This window comes from Nesoenas mayeri, assembly GCF_963082525.1.
Source record: "Nesoenas mayeri genome assembly, chromosome: Z".
Classification (NCBI taxonomy): domain Eukaryota; kingdom Metazoa; phylum Chordata; class Aves; order Columbiformes; family Columbidae; genus Nesoenas; species Nesoenas mayeri.
This window is the reverse complement of record NC_137542.1, coordinates 29,495,372-29,520,540: the sequence shown is the minus strand read 5'-3', so window position 1 is coordinate 29,520,540 and position 25,169 is coordinate 29,495,372. Positions and strand designations below refer to the sequence as shown.

General features: G+C 37.3%; 1 protein-coding gene across 3 annotated transcripts in view; it reads right to left on the bottom strand.

The window, feature by feature from the left end:
• Positions 1-10,915: 10,915 nt before the first annotated feature.
• The window catches only part of SPIN1 (spindlin 1), a 63,773-nt gene continuing 49,519 nt past the window's right edge, over positions 10,916-25,169 (bottom strand). For all 3 annotated transcript variants that reach the window (XM_080362929.1, XM_080362928.1, XM_080362930.1), the window contains 4 exons: positions 23,943-23,991; positions 18,300-18,553; positions 17,306-17,539; positions 10,916-14,629 (listed from right to left, as the gene is read on the bottom strand). In XM_080362929.1, the coding sequence (XP_080219055.1) occupies positions 14,430-14,629; positions 17,306-17,539; positions 18,300-18,553; positions 23,943-23,991 (737 nt within the window). In that variant the 3' untranslated portion in view covers positions 10,916-14,429. The remainder of the gene's footprint in view (positions 14,630-17,305; positions 17,540-18,299; positions 18,554-23,942; positions 23,992-25,169) is intronic.

The window sequence follows — 25,169 nt, the reverse complement described above, 5'->3', positions numbered from 1 at the left end:
AGTGCTCTGCTGCTTCCTCTATGTGTAACTTGCTGAAAGCCTCTCTGCATGCAAAGGAACTGCCATTTGTTTCACCTCTACTAATTCCTATAGCTGGACAAAAAAAAAATGCTGTATATGAGAGGATAACTGTGCTATATCATGTAGATTGTTTTAGTTTGGGTATGCTTCCCCTGTCACTAAGCATGCAAACAATGGAAGACAGGATAAAAGTTTAAAATGTGTGGAGAAGACCACGTGGCTTGAGCCACACTCTGTCTATACAGAAGGCAGGCATGTGCACACATACTATTTTATATGTTTATATAAATTTTATATATACACACACATATATATATATAAATTAATTAAATTATAGATTATTGACTGATGTCTTCCAGATCGTAAGTCCCAATGACAGTGATACTAAAGTTCTTGAAAGTGTTTAAGGAACAGCTACTAAGCATGAGGTACCTTCCTCAGGAAGCTGAAGGTGATCAACTCCGTCAGAATGTCACAGATTCACTGAAAATGCTGCGTATCACAGAAAGTCTTGTCTTGCACCTGCCTTTAACTTGACTACAAAGACAGTTCTGTATGACACTAGCATGGACCAATATGAAAAGTTTGACTTCATGATTTACACCAAGGACACCAGAGCCTGTTTCAGCTACAGATGTTTTCTAGGACTGTTCTCATTGAAGGTGTTAACACTATCATAATTTATTCCCTTCCCTAATCTCGACTTGGACTGCAAATAACAGAGCTTTTTACACAGAACCTGTGGTCCTTTCTCAAGGAAGTGTATTAGCTCTGAGATGACACTACCAGAAAGCTTGCAAAAAATACTCATCCAGTGGAAGTCTCTGGGGAATTCCAGAGTAAAATAATTGAGATAAAAATTTCACACTGCTAAATATTGAATTTCTGATTTTGCTAGAAAACACGTTTTTTATTACTGAATTTACTGCATTATTTTAATGCACTAGTACTTAGTTCAGACATTTAATCTGAAAGCAAGATTTTCAGGTAATTTGTACTAATATTGCAAAGATGATTCTACATCCCTTGTCTATTTTGCTTCAATTAACATTGAAGTTAATTACATATCCAGGTTTTGAGAAGCAAATGAGAATTTAACAAAATATATTAAGACTTTGCATCAATAAACTCATGTTTTCAATAATATAGGGCAGAATGCTGGGAAACAGACACATAGAAATGAAATGGAAGCATAAAGTGTTCAAACTTGCCAACTCCTGTATAATATACTCTCAAGGCAGTGTAATTCCATACACTTCTGGTGGCAGAGCTAGTGTCTCTAAAGGCTATGTACAAGTTAAACTAGGAGAAGGTTATGAACACCTGTCCCACTCTTTAACGAACATACCTTTCACTATCTCCTTCATGCACCTTTTCCATAGCTGGTGCTGTTCTGAGTAGTGAAGGACTTAATCCAATATGCATTTGCAATAATCCATGTCTTATGAGTACAATTATTACTTCTGGTATATGCATGATGCTGTATTTTTAAGTGAAAAAGTATTATACACAAGGTTTCAATCTGCTTATAATTTTCAAGCTGTCAGTAGGAAATGCATACCTATATAACACAATTGACATTGAGAAGTCATATATATGTACAGTGAACCCATAAGGCAAGAGCTGAATAAATTAACTCAAAGGAGGTGTTATCTGGATGAGGGCTTGTTTGGACCTATGTTCAATTTAAACATTAGCACACCATGTACTTAATTACCCACTAATTCAAAAATAGAAGTGACAAACCTAATCAATACAGACTTTGTTTGGTCAAAACTATATGGAATGCAATCCCTGAAGAAGTCAGATTAGAAACTCACTTGGGAGAATCTCATTGTGTGTGAATACTAGCCAGTCAGAAAAACAGACCCCAAAGGAGACATCAAGGGAAGGAACACACAGAATAAAGGAAACCTACTGGTGGATTAAAGTGTTAAACAGGTAGCAATCATTGATACAAGTAGCTGAAACAGTTGGTTTTATAATTCACTTCCACAGTACATATCAATGTGCTTTACAGGAGACAGTTATTATAACTAGAGTTACCAATGAGAAAACAGGTAAAACTACTTTCCACACTGTACACAGTGACTTATAAAAGAGAAGAAAGCTTCTTAGTCTCTATGCAATACATTAACCAGTGAGCTGTGAAAAGAGACCAGGGCACAAAGAAGATTTCTGCCACTGAGTGAAAAAAAAAATTATGAATTTTACTATATACAATCTGCCAACTAAAACAGTTATTTAGTATTTGTAGTTGCTTCCTCAGCTGGGATGAGGAGAGACAAACACATGGCTCATTGTTATATAGTCAGCAGTAGTACAAGTACTTCATGACTGTTCTTGGATCTACTTTCCCCATGTAACGTCCAAACACAAAAGAAATAGCTATATATATATATATATATATATACATATATATTTTTTTTTCTCCCAAGTAGGAAAATTAATGAAATAAGTAGTGTGTACGTTCTTTAAATTACAATTTTATCACTGTTATTCAAACTGTCTGGTGCCTAATGACATACTACAGACATCAAAGGCTAGCCATAAGAGAATCTTGCATTTTCTGAATAAGAGAGATAGTGGGACATAACTTATCATTCTGACCACAAAGACATCCAGCGATCAAGTCAAGACTGAATAAAAGCTGTAACAGATGCCTTTTTTTTTTTTTTTTAATAATGGGTAGTTACAAATAACAGGTAACAATTATTATAGGTAGCAATTGTTATACTAATATTTAAAACATACTCCTGTGTCTCAGCTTAATGTGCATTCTTGGCATAAACAATAGGACATACAGCATGGAGAAAAGTGCCATTACAAAGACTCACAAATTAGCTGGATTTGGGAGACTGCAAGGACTATTTTTTCTTTTAATTGGGACATACTAAAACATTAATAGATTCTAACTAACCAACAAATCTCTTACAAGGAGTGAAACAACTAAGATGTTATTCTTTGCATTGTTTCCTGAGTTTCAAATTCAAGTGGTATTGAACATTGGGAGAACAACGAAGGTACATTAATTTCTCCTTGCAGTTTGAAAAGCCTGATTCAACCACCCTCTGAATCTAACTTTATCCTGGGTAGTGTGTATCAAATTGCCAAACGGCTTTAAATAGTCTAAATATCTGTGCTGCAGCATTTCTGATTTCCAAACAGGTATAACAGGGGAGCAATTCAGGCTCATCTAATACAGCAACAGCAGGGCAACAAGGAACAACATTTGTGTCTGCAGCAGTGGAAAAACACTGTAATAAAATTCTGCTGAAGTTGATTTCTACTCAGACACTCTTTCCTCTTCATTCTTTAGCGTTTTGGCAGTTTAGTGTAATCAAGTAGATACTTCTTTTGTGATAAGACCTCTGACTAGGTCCATCTCGTTCAGGGTCGGAATCATCCAACATTAGACTGTGCCTTTCTGTGTGCTGTGTGTGAGATTGCGTGACACTTGCTGTGGAATCAAGCTTAGTCCTCTACAGTCACTAGCAACCACCATCAAATCCTATTCCTTCGCAGAGCTTCTGATGGAAAAGGAGGCCAGATTGTCACAAGGACTCCGTCACAAGGAGAGACTTCAGAGTTTTTGGTGGTAGTTTCAGCTGCTTTAACTTACTTGATAGGTAGATACAAAAGCAAACGGGCTCTGCTATATAAACACATCCTCTTCTGGCAAAACTCGAATAACAGGCTTCAGTCACAGAAAGATAGCCTACATCGACTCCTGTCAATCTTATTAGCAGCCTCTATTCTAGCTAGACAGATTTTGAACTACTGAATTAATGCAAGGATTTCAGGTCACCACTCGTAGCATTAGCTCTAATGAGTTGAAAGAGTTATATTTTAAAGAATAAAAATATTATATTCTTTTTTTTTTTTTTTTTAATAGAAGGGGAGATGACACTACTAAAATTTTGTCATGTATAATGGCACTATTTTAGCCTAATAACATCTTTTCCAGCTTCACCTTTGAAAGAGACACTTGAAATCACCTACTGTTTGATTAGATCACTATGTTCATTACAGATTCATAAGGTGCAAGACCAACACAGAGCATGCTCTGAGTACTCAGCCCTGTTTTGTCCCCATTCCAGTTTCACACTGTATACCTTTCTTCATTAGCAAACAAAGGAACATGTCCTGCGGGGGAGGAGGGAGGAAGCCAACCTGATGTGTTATGGGGCTGAAGGTTAGAACACCTTATGGCAAATAAACAAGCTGCTGATGCAGCTGTGTTGCAGCTGCAGGTAGGAGCTCCTAGTAGGAGTCTTGGCAGAGCACACTGACCCCACTGCAGTCACAGGTTTGTCTCAGGTTTGCAGATATACTCCAGCGAGAGTGTTCTGTCTAGCTCTAGCATGCTTATTTTAATAAGAACTCTCTGGTTTTGCTGTTTGTGTAAAGAGAATGTTATTTTAAGGCTGGGATTCACTGCCATTTATATTGTACGTGCTTTATCTAACCACTAGAAAATCACAAAGACCTTCCCTTACGCAGACCTACCTAGAATTCATTACATCCCCTAGCCTTTAGTCTCATGATTTCTGATTTTAAAATCATTAAAATGGAGAAATAATCAGGAGCTAAGTCAAAACATGGCATGTTTTTTGCACTGAGAAACAAATATCACCAGAAAATTGGCATAGGTTGAAAGCTTCACTACAAAAAGAAAAAGCCTAGAAAAAGAAGACCTGTTCCTTGGGTACAACATGGGTTAAGAAATCAGCAACAATGCTTTAGAGCTCTGAAGTGACACCTGACTTGGGAGAGTGAAAGCTGTCAATCACCTGCTGGTCTCTGTGTCATGAACTTTGATTTTCATATAATTGCATCATTTTCAATTACATACAAAATTATCCTAGCCAAGGGGGGAAAAAAAAAATAATACACGAGGTTGTTAAGTAGAATAGAATAAATCCGTATGCTGTTGTAGTGGGTTAACCTCACCTGGCTGCCAGATGCCCATCCAGCTGCTCTCCCAGTTCCCCTTCTCAACAGAAAAGGGTAAAGAAGTACTATGAGAAAGTGCATCAGTTGAGATAAAGGCAGGGAGGAAGAATTATTTCTTGCCAATTAAAAACAGAGGAGGATGGTGACAAACAAAGACAAATCCGAAACCCCCTTCTACTTGCTCCCCTCTTTTTCCCAGGGTTAATTTCACTCCTGAATTGTCTACATCCTCCACCCCCTCCCCAGAGCGTTGCAGGGAGCAGGGGAATGGAGGCTGTAGTCAGTTCATAATTTAGAGAAGTTTCTTTTCCCTAGGTTTCCCATAGCAGAGACTCAGGCATGGATTCCAGAAATTCTTTTAAAATAAGTAATTTATTCACAAGCTACAGCGTAAAGCAGCTTGAGCTGGGTGCCTCCCAAAGAGGGACACTCAGCAGGAAAAAACTTAAAACAATCATACCCCCACAATCAAAGCAACCCCCTCAATACTCTGTGCATCACTGTGGGCTAATTGCAAAATTAGAGTCTGGGGCCTCTCTGTTCTTCATTGGATCTCCTCATTTTTGTAAGGTGGGCAGTCAATTAAAGCTCTGACTTTCAGTTGCTATTTTGCACCTGTGGCTGAAGAAAATAAGTTCTTGACAATAGCCAGAACATTCTCCCATTTTGTCTTCTGTTAGGTGCAGTTCTGCTCCTTTACTTATCTCCAGGGATGCAGCTCCCCTTATCTTGTAGCTTGAAGATTCTCAGGCCTTTTTTCACTTTACAAAGTAGAATGCTCCAAAGGTTCATGGCTTGCCAAAGTTAGGCTAGGCAAACTTACTCATGCTAAGCACGTTCTATGTTAGCAGTTTCTAAACAAGTTCTACAAAAAGCTGTACACCAAATAATTCAATAAGCTAAGGCTGTCTATCCTCTAACAATAACATCTCTGCTGCTCCTTGCCCTGCATACTTTTCTCCTGCTCCAGCATGGGCTGCTGTTCTTCATTAACTGCTCCAGTGTGGGTCACTTCCATGGGGTGCAGTCCGTCAGGTACAGACTGCTCCAGCATGGGTCCTCCATGGGGTCACCAGTCCTGATAGAAAACCTACTCCTGCATGGGTTCCTCTCCACAGGCTGCAGTCCTTGCCACAAGCCGGATCCAGTGTGGTCTCTCCATGGGCTGCAAGGGGAAAATGTGCTCCACCATGGTCTTCTCCAAGAGCTGCAGGGGACACTCTGCTCCCTCACCTGAAGCATCTTCTTCCCCTCCTCTCCAGTGAAGTTCGTGTCTGCAGGGCTGTTTTGCTCATGTTTTTCTGTCTCCTTTCTCACAGCTGCTGTGCAGCATTTTGTACCCTTTCTCTAACATGCTTTCCAGAGGTGCTACCAGCTTGGGTGATGGGCTCAGCCATATCCTGCAGGGGACCCATTGGGCCTTGGTGTGTCCAACATGGGGGCAGCCACTGGCTTCTTCTGATAGACGCTGCTCTACAGCCTTCCTGTTGCCAGCACCTTGCCATATACACCCAATACAGCTATTTTAAACTCTTGCATACCAAGAATAACTTCATCCCAAAACTTGTTCTCTGGCTGAAAGAATTCAGAGGAGTTAGTTGAGCTCAATTACGTTTATCTTCATATTCAAAAAATCAGAAGGCTGTTAACTTTGAAAACCAGCTTGCTTCAGGAATGGTTCTGGGGCTAAGCCACAAAACAGATTGCAAATGCAATGCAGTCAAGAGACAGAAAGTTAGGCCCAGGTTACAGGGACCTGGAAACTCTACAGGTCACTTGCCACTAGAAGGGCAGATCTTTTGTTTGCATAGACAAGGCATTAAGTTTTAAAGAAGCCCCAAAGCTGAAGTCTTCAATGATCACGGTGAAACCACATCACATTATGCATCTCCGACTGGCTGTGGTACAAGTCCTTCCTGTGAGGTGGACTTGGACCTCAGAAAAAAGTAACAGACTTAAAATGGGACGACACTCCCCCAGTACCAAAGCAGTGAGACAGAACCTTCCTTACTGGTAGTTAATCACCTTGCAAAGAGAACACTACAGCTTGGCATAGGACCATCCTTAATCTGGCCCAGTGATTAAAGGATTACTGCTTCAGAACAAAGTATTTATGTTCTTATAGTTATGGTATAGAGCCTAGCAAAAAGCAGGTTTGGTTGCTGCTGTACCTTGCCGGCACCTGCTGCCTCACTGCCGTCTCAAGAGGCAGTTCAGGATTTGGTTGGTTGGCCAGGTGACCTCCTCTTCACTCCACTGCACCCTTTTTTTTGGTGGTTATTCTGCACCTTTACCCTGCCAAGTAGCCATTCAAGATTAATGACTAATCCTGGTAAGGAAAACAGAGCAAATTAACACAAACCAAAACAAACCCTGAAATTGCATTAGTTATTTTTGAGATGTTTGCCAGTGATATAAACAGATAGCTCGCAGAAAAGCAGAGATATCTATGGAATTCAAATTGCTGCCTTCAGCAGCACAGTGCCTACTTTGTTGTTTATTGACTCAAGTGGGCAAAGTCATCAGCATCACTTATCTTTGCAATTTAGAACCTATGTTGAATGCAAAAAAGGGTTTTTACTCCAAAGAGGAGCCCCTCAGCACAAAGTAAAACATGGTTTTCAGGGATATGACTGCATGCATCACAGGTTTTCTGTAGGGAGATTTTTAGCACTCTTCAAGCATTTTCCTTCCTTCCACATGACTGTATTCTATACAAGTCTCAGGCAACTCAGATATTTCTTTTCACACTTTCAGATGATCTGTAGGAGTGTGATTGGTTAGTAACAATTACAAACAACTTTAGATAGTTGTAATTTTGTAATCTGCAAGAGCTTTATTTGTTCAACTAAGAATTCAGAATTTGGAGCACATGTGAATGTTAATTTGGGGCATCTGCCCGCGTAATTTGATTATTTTTTAAATGTGAGAATTTCCATGTCTTAAACTGATTTTGTGGAAGCCAAAATGCTATGAATATTCTCCTGTGTGCTCATCCCAAACAATAATTAATCTGAATTTTCTTTTCTCCTCAGTAAAATCTAATACATTGTGTTTATTATATATTATGAACATCATTTTGGTTAGTCTTGCTTTCATTAATTTGGAATGAACTCCTTTTCTCAGTTCATGATCAGAAGATACTGGGGCCAATTTTCTTTCTTCCCTGACACGGCAAAACCTGAATCAAAGTAGTTAGCTTTTCCACATCAAGTTTTTTGTTTTCAGAAAACTGCGCATGAATCCACTTTTTCATTTTAATCTTTCTCTGCCAGCTTCTCAGTAGACAACACACTGAGCCTCACTAACAATAGAAGGTAATTTTGTGTCAGGTGGAATGAATATCCTTTTAAGGCAGAAAACTAAGAATAAGTTAACAAAGCCCAAGATTAATGAGGATTCCCAGCAAGACAGTTTCAACTTCAGATAATGAAATGTGCAATTATGTAGCAAAGATCTTTGACACTTCTGAGCACAACTTTTGAATCACTAAACGTTTCTTCTCTAATGCTTCTGTTGCTAGCGTTGATTTTGTTCTTACAGCCTAAAAGGTTACTTTGTTTTTTAATCCATTAAATTGATGAGAGTTTAAGTTAGACATCTACTTCTGTAAGATAAAAATGGCTAGTTGTAAACTTCAAATTAATTAGAATTTTATGGAAAGTGTAACAACCACTGTTCCCAGTGCATGACTCCAGTGGTAAAAGTCTTTGTGAAGAAGTCTTCCCACAGCCCAGTTCAAAAGTGAGTATATACCATGTGTAGCCAAGTTAGCGCAGCAGGACTAAAAATCATCAGACCAAAATCCAGTTGAGTGAAATGTGAAATGATCTTACCTTTCTCATATTTAAAATATTGGCTGCCCTGTCACTGAGCAATCTTCCATACAAACATAAGAAAACCCCAACAGCCCAGCCCTCTGCCCACCCAAAATAGTGGCTGTTTACATGAAATCACTTTAACTTGAATGTGCACTTAAAGTGGTATAAAGCTCTGTTGGTTATTTTAAGATAGTAACAAATTTACACCCCTCAAATGTCAGGTCTGCATGGAACATTCTTAAGCATTAACAAAAGAAGTTTGTGCAAACTGAAGTAAATGTGCAGATGTCCAGGTTCATTACCAGAAGTCAGCTTTGAACAGGTCAGTCTAGTGCAGAGACCTGAGGAACACCATGGCACCAAAATGCATCAAAATTTTCAAGAATGACTTGTAAAAGTCAGATTCCATTGAACACAAGGAAATTTAAGGATAAATTGCAAAGAGGTGGGGTGGGTGGAACCAGTGCCAAAGCATGGAGGTTTTATAACTGTCAGGCAACAACATCATTTACACAAATTGTGCACAAGTTACGCAAGTAAATGATTTCAGAAAAATAATGTGCAGAAATCTGTAATTAACATCTAAGCAGAACAGGTTAGTGTTAAGTAGACACCACTCTGTTTACACTGCTGAGACCCCCACTGCTTTCCATTGTGCATACACAGATTTATTGTGCATATGCAGCTTGGCACTCTGAATTTTGAAAAGGAATCAAGCAATTCACAGGGCAGTAATCTGTTAAAAGAGTGAAGCCTGGGAAACAAAAAAAAAAAAAGGAAAAAAAAAAAAAAAGGAAAAGCTTAGTAGCCTCATAACTTTGCCAGGCTGTCAATGCTGAAATGAATTCAAGCAGAAAGGTATTAATATTGGTAAAGAGTTAAGTGGTGTACCACACCAAGAACATACTTGTTTCTTTGACCTGTTCTTATTCTTAGACCTTAATGGTGTTAAACTGCAGCAGCTCAACCTCCTCCAAAATACCTTTACTCAAGCTTACCCCTCCTGAAAAACAGAAATCAGCAGCAGCTCAACTGCTTACATCATTAATATTTTGAAATAAAAAACTCACAGAGAGAACGAGCCTATTAAGGAACCTGACAGATGTGAAATCAGAGTACAGTAGTATTAAAGCTGTAGCTCTGGGTAGGTTTCCTACCCCCACCCTCCCAGATTTGTAGGACATTATTGTCTTCAAAGCATGGGCATTTGAACTGTTTGTAAACGAGCTCCTAAGTAAGCAGCTTTCAGGGGCAGTTCCATTATTGCAGCAATAGAGAACAAAAATATCTTTGCTTTTATAAGGCTCCTTCCTCTATGAAAAGAGATACTACAAAACTGAGGTTGGTTTGTCAGCTGTAATACAGAATAGGTTCGGGCATTAGTCATAAAATGTCAGTGTTATCTATTTTTAACTATAATTCAATGTAGCCAGCTCATACAGATTAATGTCTGCTCTTCAGATGTGGTGCTCTTGCTAAAGCACAGTCTTAGACTCTCCCTAATCAGCAGATGTACACGAGATAAATCTTCACTGGGATCAGTCTCTCAGGTAACCAGATACAATAAACAGGATACTGAACTAAGGGAACTGAAGAGGCTTGGGTATTCACCCCAACTGCATGCTGGCATGCTCCAACATCTTCTTCAGTGTACATCTAACGAGCTTGGTGCCAAAAAAGGTGTTTTGGGGGATCCATATAATTCTTTCCCTTTTATTATGAGAAAAGAGGTAGGAATAAAAATCTGGTCTATACTGAAAGTCTGCCACAGTTATTTAACAACATAATTAAGCCTTCATGCATTAATTGGAACAACTTAGATAACTTAAAAAGCTCTGCAGCCTGGTGATGTTGTCTTCTCTGCTCATCACCTCACATTTGGATCGGCTTTGCTTTTTATCATCAGTAAAATGTGTTTGACTGAATTTTGAGTTCTATTAATTCAAAGCAGACAAATGCTATCATGTAAACACTGCCAAATGCTTCTACTGTTCCCCACTGCTGAAACTGAAGAAACTGCTTCTTCACAATCTGAAATCACATCTCCACGTATTGCTCATGAGAACAAAGTTTACAGTCGTAAGTTGCACATAAAGGGTTTATTTTAAATGTTTTAAGGATAGAGTTACATCATAATTATAAAAATTACTTACAGAATTAAGTAACAGATTTAAAGTGTGTATACTTCTAAATGCAGAGAACAGGGAACTGTCTACATTGTTCAAAATAAAATAAAAATAACGAAACCAAGCTCTAAAGATGAAGTCATTACCTAATTTTAAAATGTGAACACGAAGACCTTTGAACTATACACATACCAAGAACCATCCAAATTGCACTAATGATGTAAAATACAAAAGCACAGCATTTTCAAGGAACCAGAAACTGTTTTTACCGTAATTCTTTTCCCTGAAGCAACGTCAATTCTATCTGAAGATAAAGCCTCCATTTTTAAATAATTAATTTAAAGGCTTCTACCTGTTGCAGTAAAAAAAGAAAAAGAAAAAGCTTTCCCCATAGTCTTCGCCAACATAGTTTAGGGTTTGGCACTCAAAAAGAAGGAAGAAAAAGGTAGTGTTTTGCTAATCAACTGTGGTTTTTATTTTTTTTATTTAACAGAACACATGGTCCCTTCAAATGCTGTATGACACATACAACTGGAAAATTACCTTCCGTTGGCACTAAGCTCGTCTCACCGGTGCATTTAATCCTACTAACAACCATTAAAACAGCACAATAAGCAAATTCACAAAAAACTGAACACAAAATAAAACCAGAACAAAACAAAAACCTAAACATTTTAACATGCAACTTTAGTTTGTTACATTGAACGTTCTAACTCTCTAAGCATGCAAAAAAGGATGGTCTGCATTTAAGGGTTTTTTTTTTCCTTTTCAAGTTTTACATGGCAGCCTGACATCACACACACGCACACACACAATATACAACAACACTACAGCAGGTAAATGTGAAAGGCGAGTAACTTTTATACAAAGATCCATGGCTTGTGCCATCACAAGTCCTATGTGATTTTGGAAAGTAATGTTGAACCCCTATAACAAGGAACCAACATTTAGTTACCAGGGTAACGCAAGCACTGCATGCAGATCTGAAACATGAGCCTAAAACAAAGCCCAAAGCAGATGGGCAGGGAGTGGAATTAGTCTCAAGCCTCAAAAAGGTGGTTTAAGCTATTGAAAAAAAAAATAAAAGGAAAGAGGAAGAAAAGATGAAAGAAATATCCACACAACAGACAATGGGGACATCTAAAAACAACCATAAAATTTACAGTTTACAGATTATACTCTAATTGGCAGAATATGTGGTGTATTCAAGAGGCTTGCAGAAAACCCACAAATGCAAGCCTAATGCTAAAAATGTTCCAGTAGACCTAAACCTCAGATATTTCAACACAAATGCTGTATTCCTCAGATACATAGCCCAAAGTTCAGTGTACTAGGTTATCCACTTATCTTGTGTATAATCAATACACTCACTCATTCTTGTGCCACAAATATCAACTTGGGCTCATGGAGCCAGGCTCAGCTTTGAGATTTACATGCAGGACTCTTAAGAGTCAATAGAAAACACATAACAGATCTGCAGGATGAAAACACTGTGTTGCAAATCTGCTCACTTTGTTCAAAACACAAGGAACATTTACGATTCGGGTACTTAGTGCTTAAGGACTGCATTGAGAAGCTATTCACTGAAAGACAATAGCCTGCCTTTGGTTGCCCAAGATGAAATACTGGACATAATGTGATATAGTAGCAAAGGACAAAGAATTAAGGTATCATATTTATATGGAGAGTATTTATTACCATTCAACAGCATAATGAGGCACAAGCCTTAAGGCTAAAATATGAAATCAGGCAAAAAAAATGGACAGAAAGGGGCTTAAACCACTGAGTCTTCAATATCAAGAATACCCACAATAGAGGTCATCCTGATCTCTGATTAACAGCACCTCTCCTGCATCCTTCCACTAACGGCATACGGCTGGATATCAGAGTATTTGTTCCTTCCATCAACAGTGTTGACTGTCTTCACATCCTGTGTTTCTGTGAGGCAGTTCTTTGACACTCGCAGAGCTCTGCCTTCATGTAACATAACAATTTTGTTGCTGTGCTGATTGTTGTTGCAATTCTGATACTTCTTAAAGCTGCCACACTTAAAAAATCCTAATCTTCATTTACAGCTATCTTGCAAGATTAAAACCGTGAAAGAATTTTGCTGTTGTGGGCTGCTATTTACATCCACAATCCTATGCAGATGACTGAACCACTGAGACTGCCTATAGCTTCCATTAGATAGTACATCACTGGCATGCAGAACTCTAGTGTTCATATAATGAAATTCACGTTAACAGCATACCTCAAAGCAAGTACAATGTACACCACAAAAGGCAACAACAGGTTTAAGCTGTAGATTTGTCCAGACACTCCTTATGTGGAAAAGCCAGAAAAAAGAGGAAGTGGGAAAGATGCCTTCTTGAACCAAAATGGTTAAAAACAAACATACAAACAAAGAAATGCAATAGACTGAGCAGAAGGCAACAAATGCTCCTCCGTCTCTAAAGTAACTCTTCCATGTAAAAGGATCCCCAACCCCCACCCCCCTGGTATGATATTGTATTTATCATGTAAAATATTAACTACTGTTAGGCTTCTAAGTCCATACATGAACATTCAGGTCGCTAGGTTTTTGATATTAAATGAGAGACTACTGATTGCCAATGCGTAGTCTGAAGTCTTCTGAAGTAGCATATATACTGTTAAAAGTTGTGGCACCAAGCACTTGGGTTTTGCTAAGAAGTGTGAATAACAAAAAACAAAGAAAGAAGTACATTTAGGGTTGAAGGCAGCCTTGTTGCATGTATTTTACTGGTTCCTACGACTTGTGAATATGGGCCATTAACTTGCATTTTCTAATTAAATGGTTATACAGATTAAATATATTTTTATAGCTTAAAACCTTTTCACTGAAAGGTGTGTAAATCAAACACTTGATATCCTACTGCCCTGTGACTACTAAAAATGCACAAGCGTTTCCATGTACTGCAAGTTCTTAAAAAGCTAAATTTGAAATGAAGTGTAGAAACACAGCAGATTGATGTTACTTGGGTTAGGCACTCCTCATTTGCTGCTCAAACTGTTTAAACCTTTCCGAAAAGTCACCTCTGTCCCAACCCTGAAAACAAGGACTGCCAGTAGCCAAGAAATTAAATTTAATGTTACAAAAGAAGGCATATCAAAATATCAAACTACACTTGCATGTGGCAGTTGAACAGGTGAGTGCAAGGTTGAAGAAAAAGTTAAAATCTATGAAAAAATTTAGATTAATGATTACAATACTAGATCAACTTTACACAGCTTGAATTTGCAGCTGTTCTTTGCTTTTAACTCCCTCCTGCCCAAATATATTGACTTCCTTCAAGAAAAGGAGTTCTCTTACACAAAACGTGTCACATTTGTTTATATTATTTGGAACAAAACAGTTTTGCTGGCAGAGATTGTGGGTTCGCAGGGACATTTAAGCTTTCATTTAACTGGAAAGCAGTCAAGTCTTTGTGTCTACAAATTTTACATTTCATAGTTCCACAAATTTGGCAAAAGTTCACAATGATGTCTAGGATGTCTTCACCAAATCGTAGACATAAATATGGAAATCATCATCAAACTTGATGAAATAGACAGATGGTTTGGCTTCAACTTGATGAATGACCATGCCAGTCCTTTTTGAGCCATCTTCTTTGGCATATTCCACTTGTTTGCCTACCAGGCTGTCCACAACTTCACCTGGTTCCCGTTCTGCAGGAGGTGAATCATCTGTAACACAGAAACAATGTACTTTGGTAGACATTAACAGAATTTTTCAATATGGAAGACAACTGCAGAGTCTTCTTTAAAACTCAAAAGAAAAAATTACAAGTCTGAAATACAAAGTATGTAGAAAACTAGTTTTGTTCAAACAAGCACCCAACACTTCCAGAAAATGTTAAGTTATATCCTAGTTAAGTTATATCCTAGTTAAAAGTTAAGTTATATCCTAGTTAAAAGTTAAGTCTTCAGTTTTATTAACATAAAACCAGTACCTTGATTAGTAAGAAATTTTACAGAAAATTTCTGTGGATAATTGAATTTAAGTCACCAGCAGAAAAAGGCAATAGGTTTCCTCAGCAAAAAGGCAGCAAACTAAACCTCCCTCTTCTACGCATATTGTTCAAAATTTCAGTGCATGCATGCCACTGCAACAAAGCCATCTCTTCTAAGATGATAGTAGTGTAAACTACTACTAAAAGTGGCGGTTTGGCTCCACATTGGAATAGTGGTGTTGGTAAAGTCTAACCATATTATTTGCTTATCTACCAAAACCTAGCCAGAAACATCTTCGTATTTCAGATGATGCCTATGATAATTTTCAGTACAAAAAGGTGTGATTCATAACACGCCAATTGCCAAGAGGTTGGTTACAAGCCAGTCACAGAACAAATGTGATAGAGGGTAAAAGCACTGTACTGGAGCACTGGAAACTAACCACACCTTTCTCAGCTTGTCTTCTTTTAAACTTGTTTTAGATAAATTTATTTTCATATTCTAGTACGGAATTTCCTTTGTAATGGTCACATCTGATATGGCTTTTATTCTAGAAAGGCTAAGCTTTCAAATTCATGTCTTTGTTTCAAGTTTGTGTTAAGAATCCCTTACACATTTCATCCATTTTCAGTTCTGGGAGTTGTGAAAGAACTGCCAAAGGAGAAAAAAATCCAACAGGGAATAATAGATTGGCTTGTACTTACACTTAACATTTTTCCACAAGCCTAAAATGTTTCACTTTCAATTTTTGTTTCAGTTCCTCTATAAACACTTTGTCATGCATAGCTGTTATCCTCTAATATCAGCTACGTAAAGAGCCTTCCTTGGCAAAGATGCAAATTAAACACATTCTCACATAGAGGCCATTATGTAGTGTGAACAAAGTTTTATTATCAGATCCAGCAATACACATTCCTCTCACCAAAAAGAAATTATCTAAATTTGGTTTCCTCATATATGTAAAACCTGTCTTTGAAAAAAGGGAGTTCCCTAGAAATTTTACTTATAATGCCATGGCAAGTTCCACCAAATTTGCGGACATACTTCCAGGTATCCCAAATCTGTTTCATAAGATATTACTAACTAACTACTACTACTACTAACTAACTAACTACTACTACTAAAATACTACTTCTAACATCCAATCATTGACTTAAGGACATAAGTAAAAAGGTCTGAAAAGCATTCAGATGCAGGGAAGGTAGCAAATAATTCATAGTGGTTTGGAAAGAGGTAAGCAGTAAGATAGTCTCATGGCGAGCACTGAGGAAAAAAAGTGCATTAGAACAAATTAATTCTTAAATGGAAAGGATATAAGCTCTTTCCCTACTCCCACTCCCAAGGTGGAAGAAAGTAAAGCAGACTTATAATGCATTCCAAGTACTTTTTAATAGTTAAGACAAAGAATACATTATTTGAAGGTTCAAATCTGAAAGAGCTTGCTTTATTTCTTCAGGAAGAGGAAGGTCACTTTTTTCCATTAACATTTGTGGCTCACTCTTTACAAGCAGCAGCTTTTTGTTACACTTGTGAGGAAGGGGGAAATATCTCACAGATTATTACTAAAGACATTATGCAAATAAGTTCCACTTGTTTATTTAGCCAGCAGCCTGTTATCAGTGCTATATCTGAAGTAACACAGTCTCAAACTCAACAAATTAGTTGTAACTAATAGTTATGTAAGGCATGATGTAGCTAATCACTACAGTTACCTAATGACTCATTTTCTTTAAAGTCCTGATTGCCTGTCAGAGAAACGTGTTTACGGCACACAGGAGAAATAAAAACAAAGTATTCTTTAGAAGCTTTTTTTCCTTGTTTTGTACTGGCTATCCAAATCTCCTGACCAATACTGATTCAGTGAAAATCCTTCTAAATTAATAGGAAAAGCCCCAATGACTTTTACTTCCAGAATGGAGGAAAAAATATCCCTCCTAATCTACTAAAACATTTTCTTGCCTAGTGTGTTGAAATATTTGAGAGAAAATGAATTTTCAGAAGATTAGGATTTCTTTCCTGCAAGAATCTACTCAATAGTTTTTCACACTGAAGACATCTACTCCAACAAAATTAATCTGACTATATTAGTAAGCCCCAAAATATTATTCCCACAATACTGCTTCAGAAACGCAAATTATGAGCCATCTCTATGAGCTGTAACACTTATATATGAAAACAACACTGGAAAACTTCTGGATTGTCAGTTTCCACTAAAAAAATCCAAGCATAAACTCTTCCACAGTAGTACATACATATTTTTCAGTAGAATTACAAATAATTATGGAAAACACTTTTACTGCAACATACTTTAGCAGTTAACACATGTTTTTTGCTGTGCTATAACCTTTGTTAGTTGTGATACTTAAAAAAAACCCAAGGAAGTAACAAACAGGATCTTTGCCTACTTACTCGAATCAGGCATAATGCGAAGGTCACCTTCTTTATAATCGTCTAAGAGTTGGTACATGTACAAGACGGGGTCTTTCTCATAGGTAATATAAAACCATGTGTTCATAATAGGAGCTCGAGCCAAAACCATCCCCCTCCATTCATCTTTTGAGCCATCTTCTGTCTCAAACATGTGTTCCACAGCTTTACCAATCATTGTGTCTGCCAGGTGGGCATCACTAATTCGAGATGAAGCTGAAATGACAGCATTTCATAGGTTCATATAAAAAGCACGGACACATGTCTCAGTGAAAAGTAATCTATACCCCAATTCATAGGCAAATTTGATTGGATGTTTGTGAATTCATATACGAAATAAACACTGTCCATTCCATAGAGTCCACTACTGAAAAACTGCAGAACCTTAAAAAGCAACAGCTTATTCTGTTGATAAACAAGTAATTACTTGGGTAAATACTGAACTTCAGAGTTTGAAAAACCTGCAGCTTAACAATCCAGTGCTAATTCTGAAAAACCAAAAGCCTTGTTACTAAACAAGGTATTTCACTTAGAAGATGTATTTTGCCCCCATTATTAACAGTACTTAGGTGAAGTACATGAGGAAAAATGTACCGTCACTACTATCAGACACACACAGCAGAACAACACAGCCAAGATGGCATACAGTTTAAATTTTGACAGAAGTATCAACGTTAACATCACACACGTTCTCTGGGGTAAGACTCTAAACAAGAACTACCAAACTTACTGCACACTACTTAAAGACAGAAGACAGCACTGCATGTGCTGGTATCATCAAATCTTTGTGGAACCAAGAGAATTTAAATAGAGCATTTAGATTACCTGCCATGTGACAGAAACAAATAAGGCTAATAACATTTAAGTGTTTAGATGTTATCTTGGGGGAAGTCTGGAGAGATTACTGGAGAACATTTAATAGTATATGGCAATTTATATGTATGTGAAGTTAGCAGAAAAAGCCCCAAACACTTACCAACTCTGTCTGGAAGAACTTCAAGTGCTGAAACTCTTTCATCTTTGTGCAGTTCTAGTCCATACACACAGTCAAATCCATCATACTTTATAAGATAGAGAGAGGGATTTACAGGAACTTGATCAAGAACTGTGCCCTTCCATTGTGTTACAGGTCCACTCCCTTCTTTCCATCCATGCTGTATTCTGCAGCCTACAATATTTCTTCGTGGCTGAGAAATAGGTTTGCTTGGTCCCACATTGTTTCTATGCTTTCTGCACACAGATACAAACATAATATTAAACAAGTATATATATAAATATATTCAAAATTCTACTCGAGACAAGAACTGTATTTTTCAGGATGGCAACATTTTATAGCTTAGTGTACCTTATTCAAATCAGGGTATAAAGCACATCACACTGTACTGAAAAAAAGAAAAACATACTGAAGAGTGGTGAAACATTTTCATTTGCTTTGTAAGGTTAGTTTTCTTAATAGTCATTTCTAAAACTAGCTTGCTTAAGCCAAAAGAACTATTTTAGCCCTTGCTACCCTGAATGCCAAAAGTAAAACTCACCTGATCGAGTCCCAGAGCACAAGGTTACCTAGCAGTATTAACTTTACTACCTTGTTGCCCTCTGCAGAATAAGTAAAATCCTTCCCCAGGAGGATGAAGCCAGTGGAAACAGTGGCTGACTAAAAGTCTTCCAAGGTATTTGTTTTTCCTAACCCATGTTTTCACCTGAAGAAAATTTAGCTTCCTTCTGCATTTAAATATATTTTTGACTCCAAGTATTTCTGAAGACACATGGTGGCAACACCACTTCTCTAGCATTCTTTTTTAATATAGTAAAAGAAAAATTATATGCAATGGTAATGGTAATAGAAGGCATACTCCTTATTGAGGAAAATACACTACATATACTGTCTTGTCCTTCCTCTGTTTTCATGGAGGCTGCATGAAAATTCCCTCTGGTGAATAACAGTTGTTTGGATCAACAGCTATGGAAGCTATTTGACAGTTTCAAATCACTGAAACAAGTTTGTTCTAACCAGTTCATAAAAACACTAATTGACAATTTTGAGTACAAATGAAAGAAACTAACAACATCACGACAGCATATTGGTGATAAGAAATGTATATTATATCTATTGTAGCATGTTACAATGCACTTACTCATTCCTGAAAAGATTATTTAGAGGGGCACCTGATTAAAATTCTCATGAATGTCAACTAATTGTAAAAGAAATTTTTGGGTTACTACTTGTAGCACACTTCATTTAAATGGCAATAAAATATGCATACCACTAGGATGCTTAAAAGTAACACTGAAAAGAGAAAATCAGTTGCAGAAAATAATTTCTTCCTTAGATTAGAGACAGTGAGCTTAGAGAAATACCTCTAAGAATGATGAATGCTCTGAGACTAGTCTCTATATGATCCAAAAAATACTAATAACAATCATAACACTGAAATCCTGGAAGCAGTCTTGCAGGTAATGTACTAACTACATGACACTGGAATGTGTAATGCTGGAGATGTAATCATAACTATTAAAAACAAGATGTATGATTCCTTCAGCGGCCTGTCCCACCTACAGACTTTCATTCACCATAAAGATCTCACCAGGGGGTTTGGTTAAATTTCACTTTTGCTATCTTTTGACCTTTTCAGCAAGATCAAACTACAATTATTATATTCCTAACTTCGATAGCACAGATTATTGAAGGAACTCCAACCACCTCTGGTTAAGAGCCATTCTGCTACAAAGTTGGTTTTGCATAATTTTATGCAGAAACTAGAATACACTTCCAAATTCTAGTTCTTGCTGAAGTGTATATATTTATATATATTTAATTACAATAGTCTCAGTAATAGGTTACTATTAAAAAATGACATCAGAGATCTGGTTCTTGGCACAATAAGTTTATTTTGCATGCAATTAATTTATTCAGTTCTAATGAATCGTAGTTCCATTTTAAAGTAGAATAAAGCCAACTGAAGATAAAAAAGATAAAACAGATAAAACAGTGTCAGTTTTAAACAGTTTGTCTATGCTTCTGATGATCTCATCATTGAAAAAGGTAAAAATAACACTGTTCACGTTCAACCTCGCAGTTAATTTTACTTTCTGCCTATAAAGCATAATCTACTTTAGTGTTTAAATAGGAATAATTAAGTGAAAAGTTTCACACATTTCAAAAACTGTGATGGAAAAAGACTAAAAAACTCAGTTCAAACTGGTAACTACCTCTAAAACGACTCAGAGAGTAAAAAGCATTACAAATTTAATTACAAGTCAAGTACCAGCCAGGTGTACTTGCAGTTCAAATTTTTGTTTGAAGGTTGTACTACTGAACAGCCTTTCACTCTCATTTGCAGTGATTCACACTGTAAGAAATGAGATTTTAAAACCAGTAAATTACCAAGGAAAAGCTAATTATTCTTGCATCTGAACATATCACAAGAAAGCAAGCACACATCTCACAGATCAGTAAATAATAGCTATGAATATACTTTCATGTAAGACAACCGAGTAACCAAATCAAACCCCTTGTCTCCTCAACAGTGTGTTATTTCCATGACAGACCAAGTAAGCACATTAGCTTCTACAATCCTGTATTCACATGGCCCAACACAATTTCTTCCTTCTGTTTCATTAGAACTATCTTTAAAACTCCACAAAGATTTGCTCTTGAAAACGGGATAATAATTTTCTTAGACATGTAAAACCTGGAGCCAGGAATACCAGAAAACAGCAAGTGCTGGAAATAGCTGGACACATCAGACACATCCTCATAGTTAATAAATGCATTTCAGTCCGCCAAAGTTTCAGATTTTCTTTCTTGTCTTGAAGGCAGAGGCTGGTAACTAAAACCTAGTTACGTGAAAAGGTTGCACTATCACAACAACATACTTTAGAGACTTTGTAGAGATTATACAGGCAGAAGGAAAACTTCCCAGACTTTAAAGCTGTGTTTATATAGTCCTCACACAAACCTTTGTTTGGCAGCTGCTACCATGGAAACCAATCTAGTGTAGAACGGCACTGGACTGGTAGCAGAAAAATCAACCGCGATTCATGGCTGTGCTTAAAAGACAAACTATCATTTACTTAAAAAAAAAATGGCCTATCGAATAAAGTGTGTGGTTTACCTTTTTTTTTTTTATCCCCCCACTACCCAATCTCAGAAAAACACCATAGGGTAGAACTATGAAAAAACAAACCAAACGAAAATAAAACAAAACAAACCCAACCCAAACCAAAAAAAACAGATGGGTAAAAGAAAACCATACCCCTCATGTGTGCAAAAAAAGGCATAACTGTGAAAAATAGGAAGAAAAACTATAGAAGAGTATAAATACAGTACAGTAGCAATGATCAGGACAATTATGGTGCCAAAAAGAAAAGTTATTGAAAATAGGACCCAAAACCTATTACAATTCTGACCTTATGACGGACTATCTTTATTTGCAGAATAGTGACGGAAGAATTGTTATTAACTATTTTTCACAATGTTCAGGTTATGATGCACACTAGTTAAGCTATAAGTTTTTAAAAATACTTTCTGCAATCCCTCAAAACGTATCATACAGTTGTGAATTTCATCTTCAGATGCTGCAGGAACCAAGACTGCATGTTATCTTAAAGTGGGATGAGAAATTCAAAATGTTTACGTTCACTTGTAGTTGAACTGCAGGTATAACCTGCACCTAAAAGTCCTTGAATTGCCAGCTAAAAGAAATCTAGAGGGCATGTGAAGAAAGCATTGTTTTATGCTTACACTATTTTATTGTACTCTTTTCTTATGCACCATGGGTGGAAAGAATGAGATTTGGGAGATTACTGTCTAATCTAATGCCAGTGAGGTCAGCTTCATATTGGTAGATATCACCAGAACTCACTGACAGAGCACTTGGAAGAATTGCCTTGTAACCATGAGAACCATTTCCAAAAGTCTCAGCAGTTCACTGCTAGTTAGTAAAGAAGAGTTCAGAAGACTCATCCATATTGCTAATTCTATCACATCCTCAACTACTGAAGAACTGCCCTGTTTCATCCTCTTGGCTCCTTACTCTGCCACACACCTTCTGAAGATGTAACAGTTCAAAATCTCCTCGATGGCCTTTGAGTGCCAGTAGGCTGATTTCTCCTTTTCTTTAAATGAGTAACTAAATAACTAAATCAGTGACAAAGTATGCATTAGTAACTGATAGTGTATTGGAACATCTCAGAATAGTATCAGCATGTATTATTACATTGTCATTCATAAGCTATTTGTTTCTGGTAAACTACTATGCTCTACTTCTCTGTCTCATTCTCAGACAAGTCAGTAAGCAGCACAAAAATCATCCTGGTTTGGTACAAAAACCCCTCCACTAAATAAATCATTGACGCGGGCTAAATGAACATAAAACTAAGCTGGATGCTTGAGTTAAATGCCTCAAAATCATGTCACTTAAGATCGAAACTTCTTATGAGCCATAAAAGCCTTTATGCTCACAAATTTACAGCCTATTTAGATATTTAAATAAGTGTATATCACCACAACAATAAAGACAAATCTAGCCACCCTCAAGTACAAAAGGCAACCCACCTCTGATAGTCTTCCCATCATACACTCCTTTCTCTGAGCGGTTGAAAGAGAACAAGAGAAATTAAGTTTTAACCAACTCTACCTGCCCCTAGACAAAAAAATGTTTTTCTTTGGCCTCTATGAAGATAGACAAGAATGGACAATGATGAGCTGGTGGAAGGGATTAGAGCAGTTTTACATCAGGTGTTGTCTCTGGGAAACAGTTCACACGGTTAGCAATGGTTAACTATGTTAATTGTAGAAAATAAGCCTGCCAAACAAATTGCTTTCGATTGATGAACCTTTATATGACTTTACACTTAAAATACAACCGGAACATTTTAGTGAGTTGCCCACTTACCCAGCTCAGATTTCTCCCACCAGAGATGTAGCCAGATATGATATCTCGCTGTTTGACACTAAGTCCACTTTTGCCTGGAACATTACCTCTATTTTCACACAACTACTCACCAATGCTCAGCTGCTACTATTTAAAAATGTTGTAGCGGGAAAAATACATGCCATGAATGTGTAGGATAAGCAGGTATCCTTCACAAACAAATAGCAGCCTTCTTACACAAGTACTTCAGAATATTCTTTGGTTTAGAAAGGTAAAAAATCCTTTTCAAAACTACAGTTGCAGGGAATGCAAGATCAGGCATATAAGATAATATATAAAATATTATTTCCAGGCTAACTGATCAGTAAGCATGCTTTGCATTTTTTTATTGGCCTGGTGACAATGCATGAACTCTGTGCCAGAGAACAGAGGTCTTACAGTACACATGGCTAATTTCTAGCTCTCGACTGATTCTGTTTGAATTTTAGAAAGAATTTCAAAATTGTACTCAAGGATAATTTCACATTAACAGTCAAAACAATGTTTAAAACTCTATTTGTGGGGGACTCTTTCCTATCACCCTCCTGAAAGAAATAAATGCCTGACTCTACACACATATACAGACTGAATATTATTCCACATGATTTCCAAGAACAAAGTGAGTGGAATAATGCAAATAAACTTCTATAACAGTACTTCCATTTACAGAGACCTATGCTTTAGTAAAAATATTCATGACTTACTTGTGGGAAGTTCTTTTCTTCATCATGCTGGCAGACACTCCTGCATGACCTACAACATAAACAATATATGGAATTATTGAAAAATAAAGCATGTATACAATGTCAAAAAAGCCATCTTATACAAGTTTTCCTTCTGAATGTTACAATCTGAAGAATCCAAACACTTTGTGTTATGTCTGATCAATGAACTGCTGCAGTGGTAGAAGGCTCTGCAGAGGCTACAGGCTCCAGAAGCTCGGGGATAAACAGAAGGAGCAACCACCCTTAACTATTAAAAAGAAAGCTGAACTTAACAGGGACCTGTGTGGTCTTTGTTCTAGGAAAATGGGATAACAGTTGAGATGATCAATCAGCTGCAACAGTTAATTGAATCAACTGGCTGTGTACTATTCATCCTTGAATTAATCAAAAGGTTGCAAATACATGTCTTCCTGAGTTAGCCAGACCATCACTGGGGAAGTATATACATATCTCAGCCGAACAGAGCACATAAAAACCAAACAACGAACAAAAGAGCTTGAGAAGAGCAACAGGCTTAAACTGGCTTCAACCCATGTATTCCCTCCCAGTAACTGGGGACACTTTGTGATGGCAAGCACATTATAAAGACCAGTAAAAAGAATCACATTTGTATGGAGATGCAATTGTATATTACAATTATTGTATTCTGTTAAGTACTGATGCTTTTATGGTTTGCAACATTCTGCTAAATCAAAAACTAGTAAAATGTCAAAAAAACTTTTAAAAAAAGGTATTAAAACATTAAACCCTCCCTAAAGGCAACACATGAGAGAACCTGGTCACAAGAGTGGTGGACTCTTAACACTAACTGGCATCATGACCATGATAATCTGTGACAGCTGACCTCAACTGATCACAGGGCTTACAGAGTATGAAGGCTTCTTCTGCTCCTCAGTCTGCCCCACCAGCAAGAAGCCCGAGGGTGTGCAAGTAAGGAAGGACAGATGACCCCAACTGATCAAAGGGGTATTCCATACCATATGATGGCATGCACAGCAACAAAACTGCGGAGAGGTTGGCAAGGGGACTGGTGCTGGGGGACTGGCTGGGCATCAGTCAGGTAGTGGTGAGCAATTCTTCTCACTTGTATCACTTACCTTTCTGGGGTTTATTTTCCTTTTTTTTTTTTCCTTCCCTCTTTTCTTTACAATCTATTATTACACCTTTTTAATTATTAAACTGGTTTTATCTTAACCAATGAGGTTT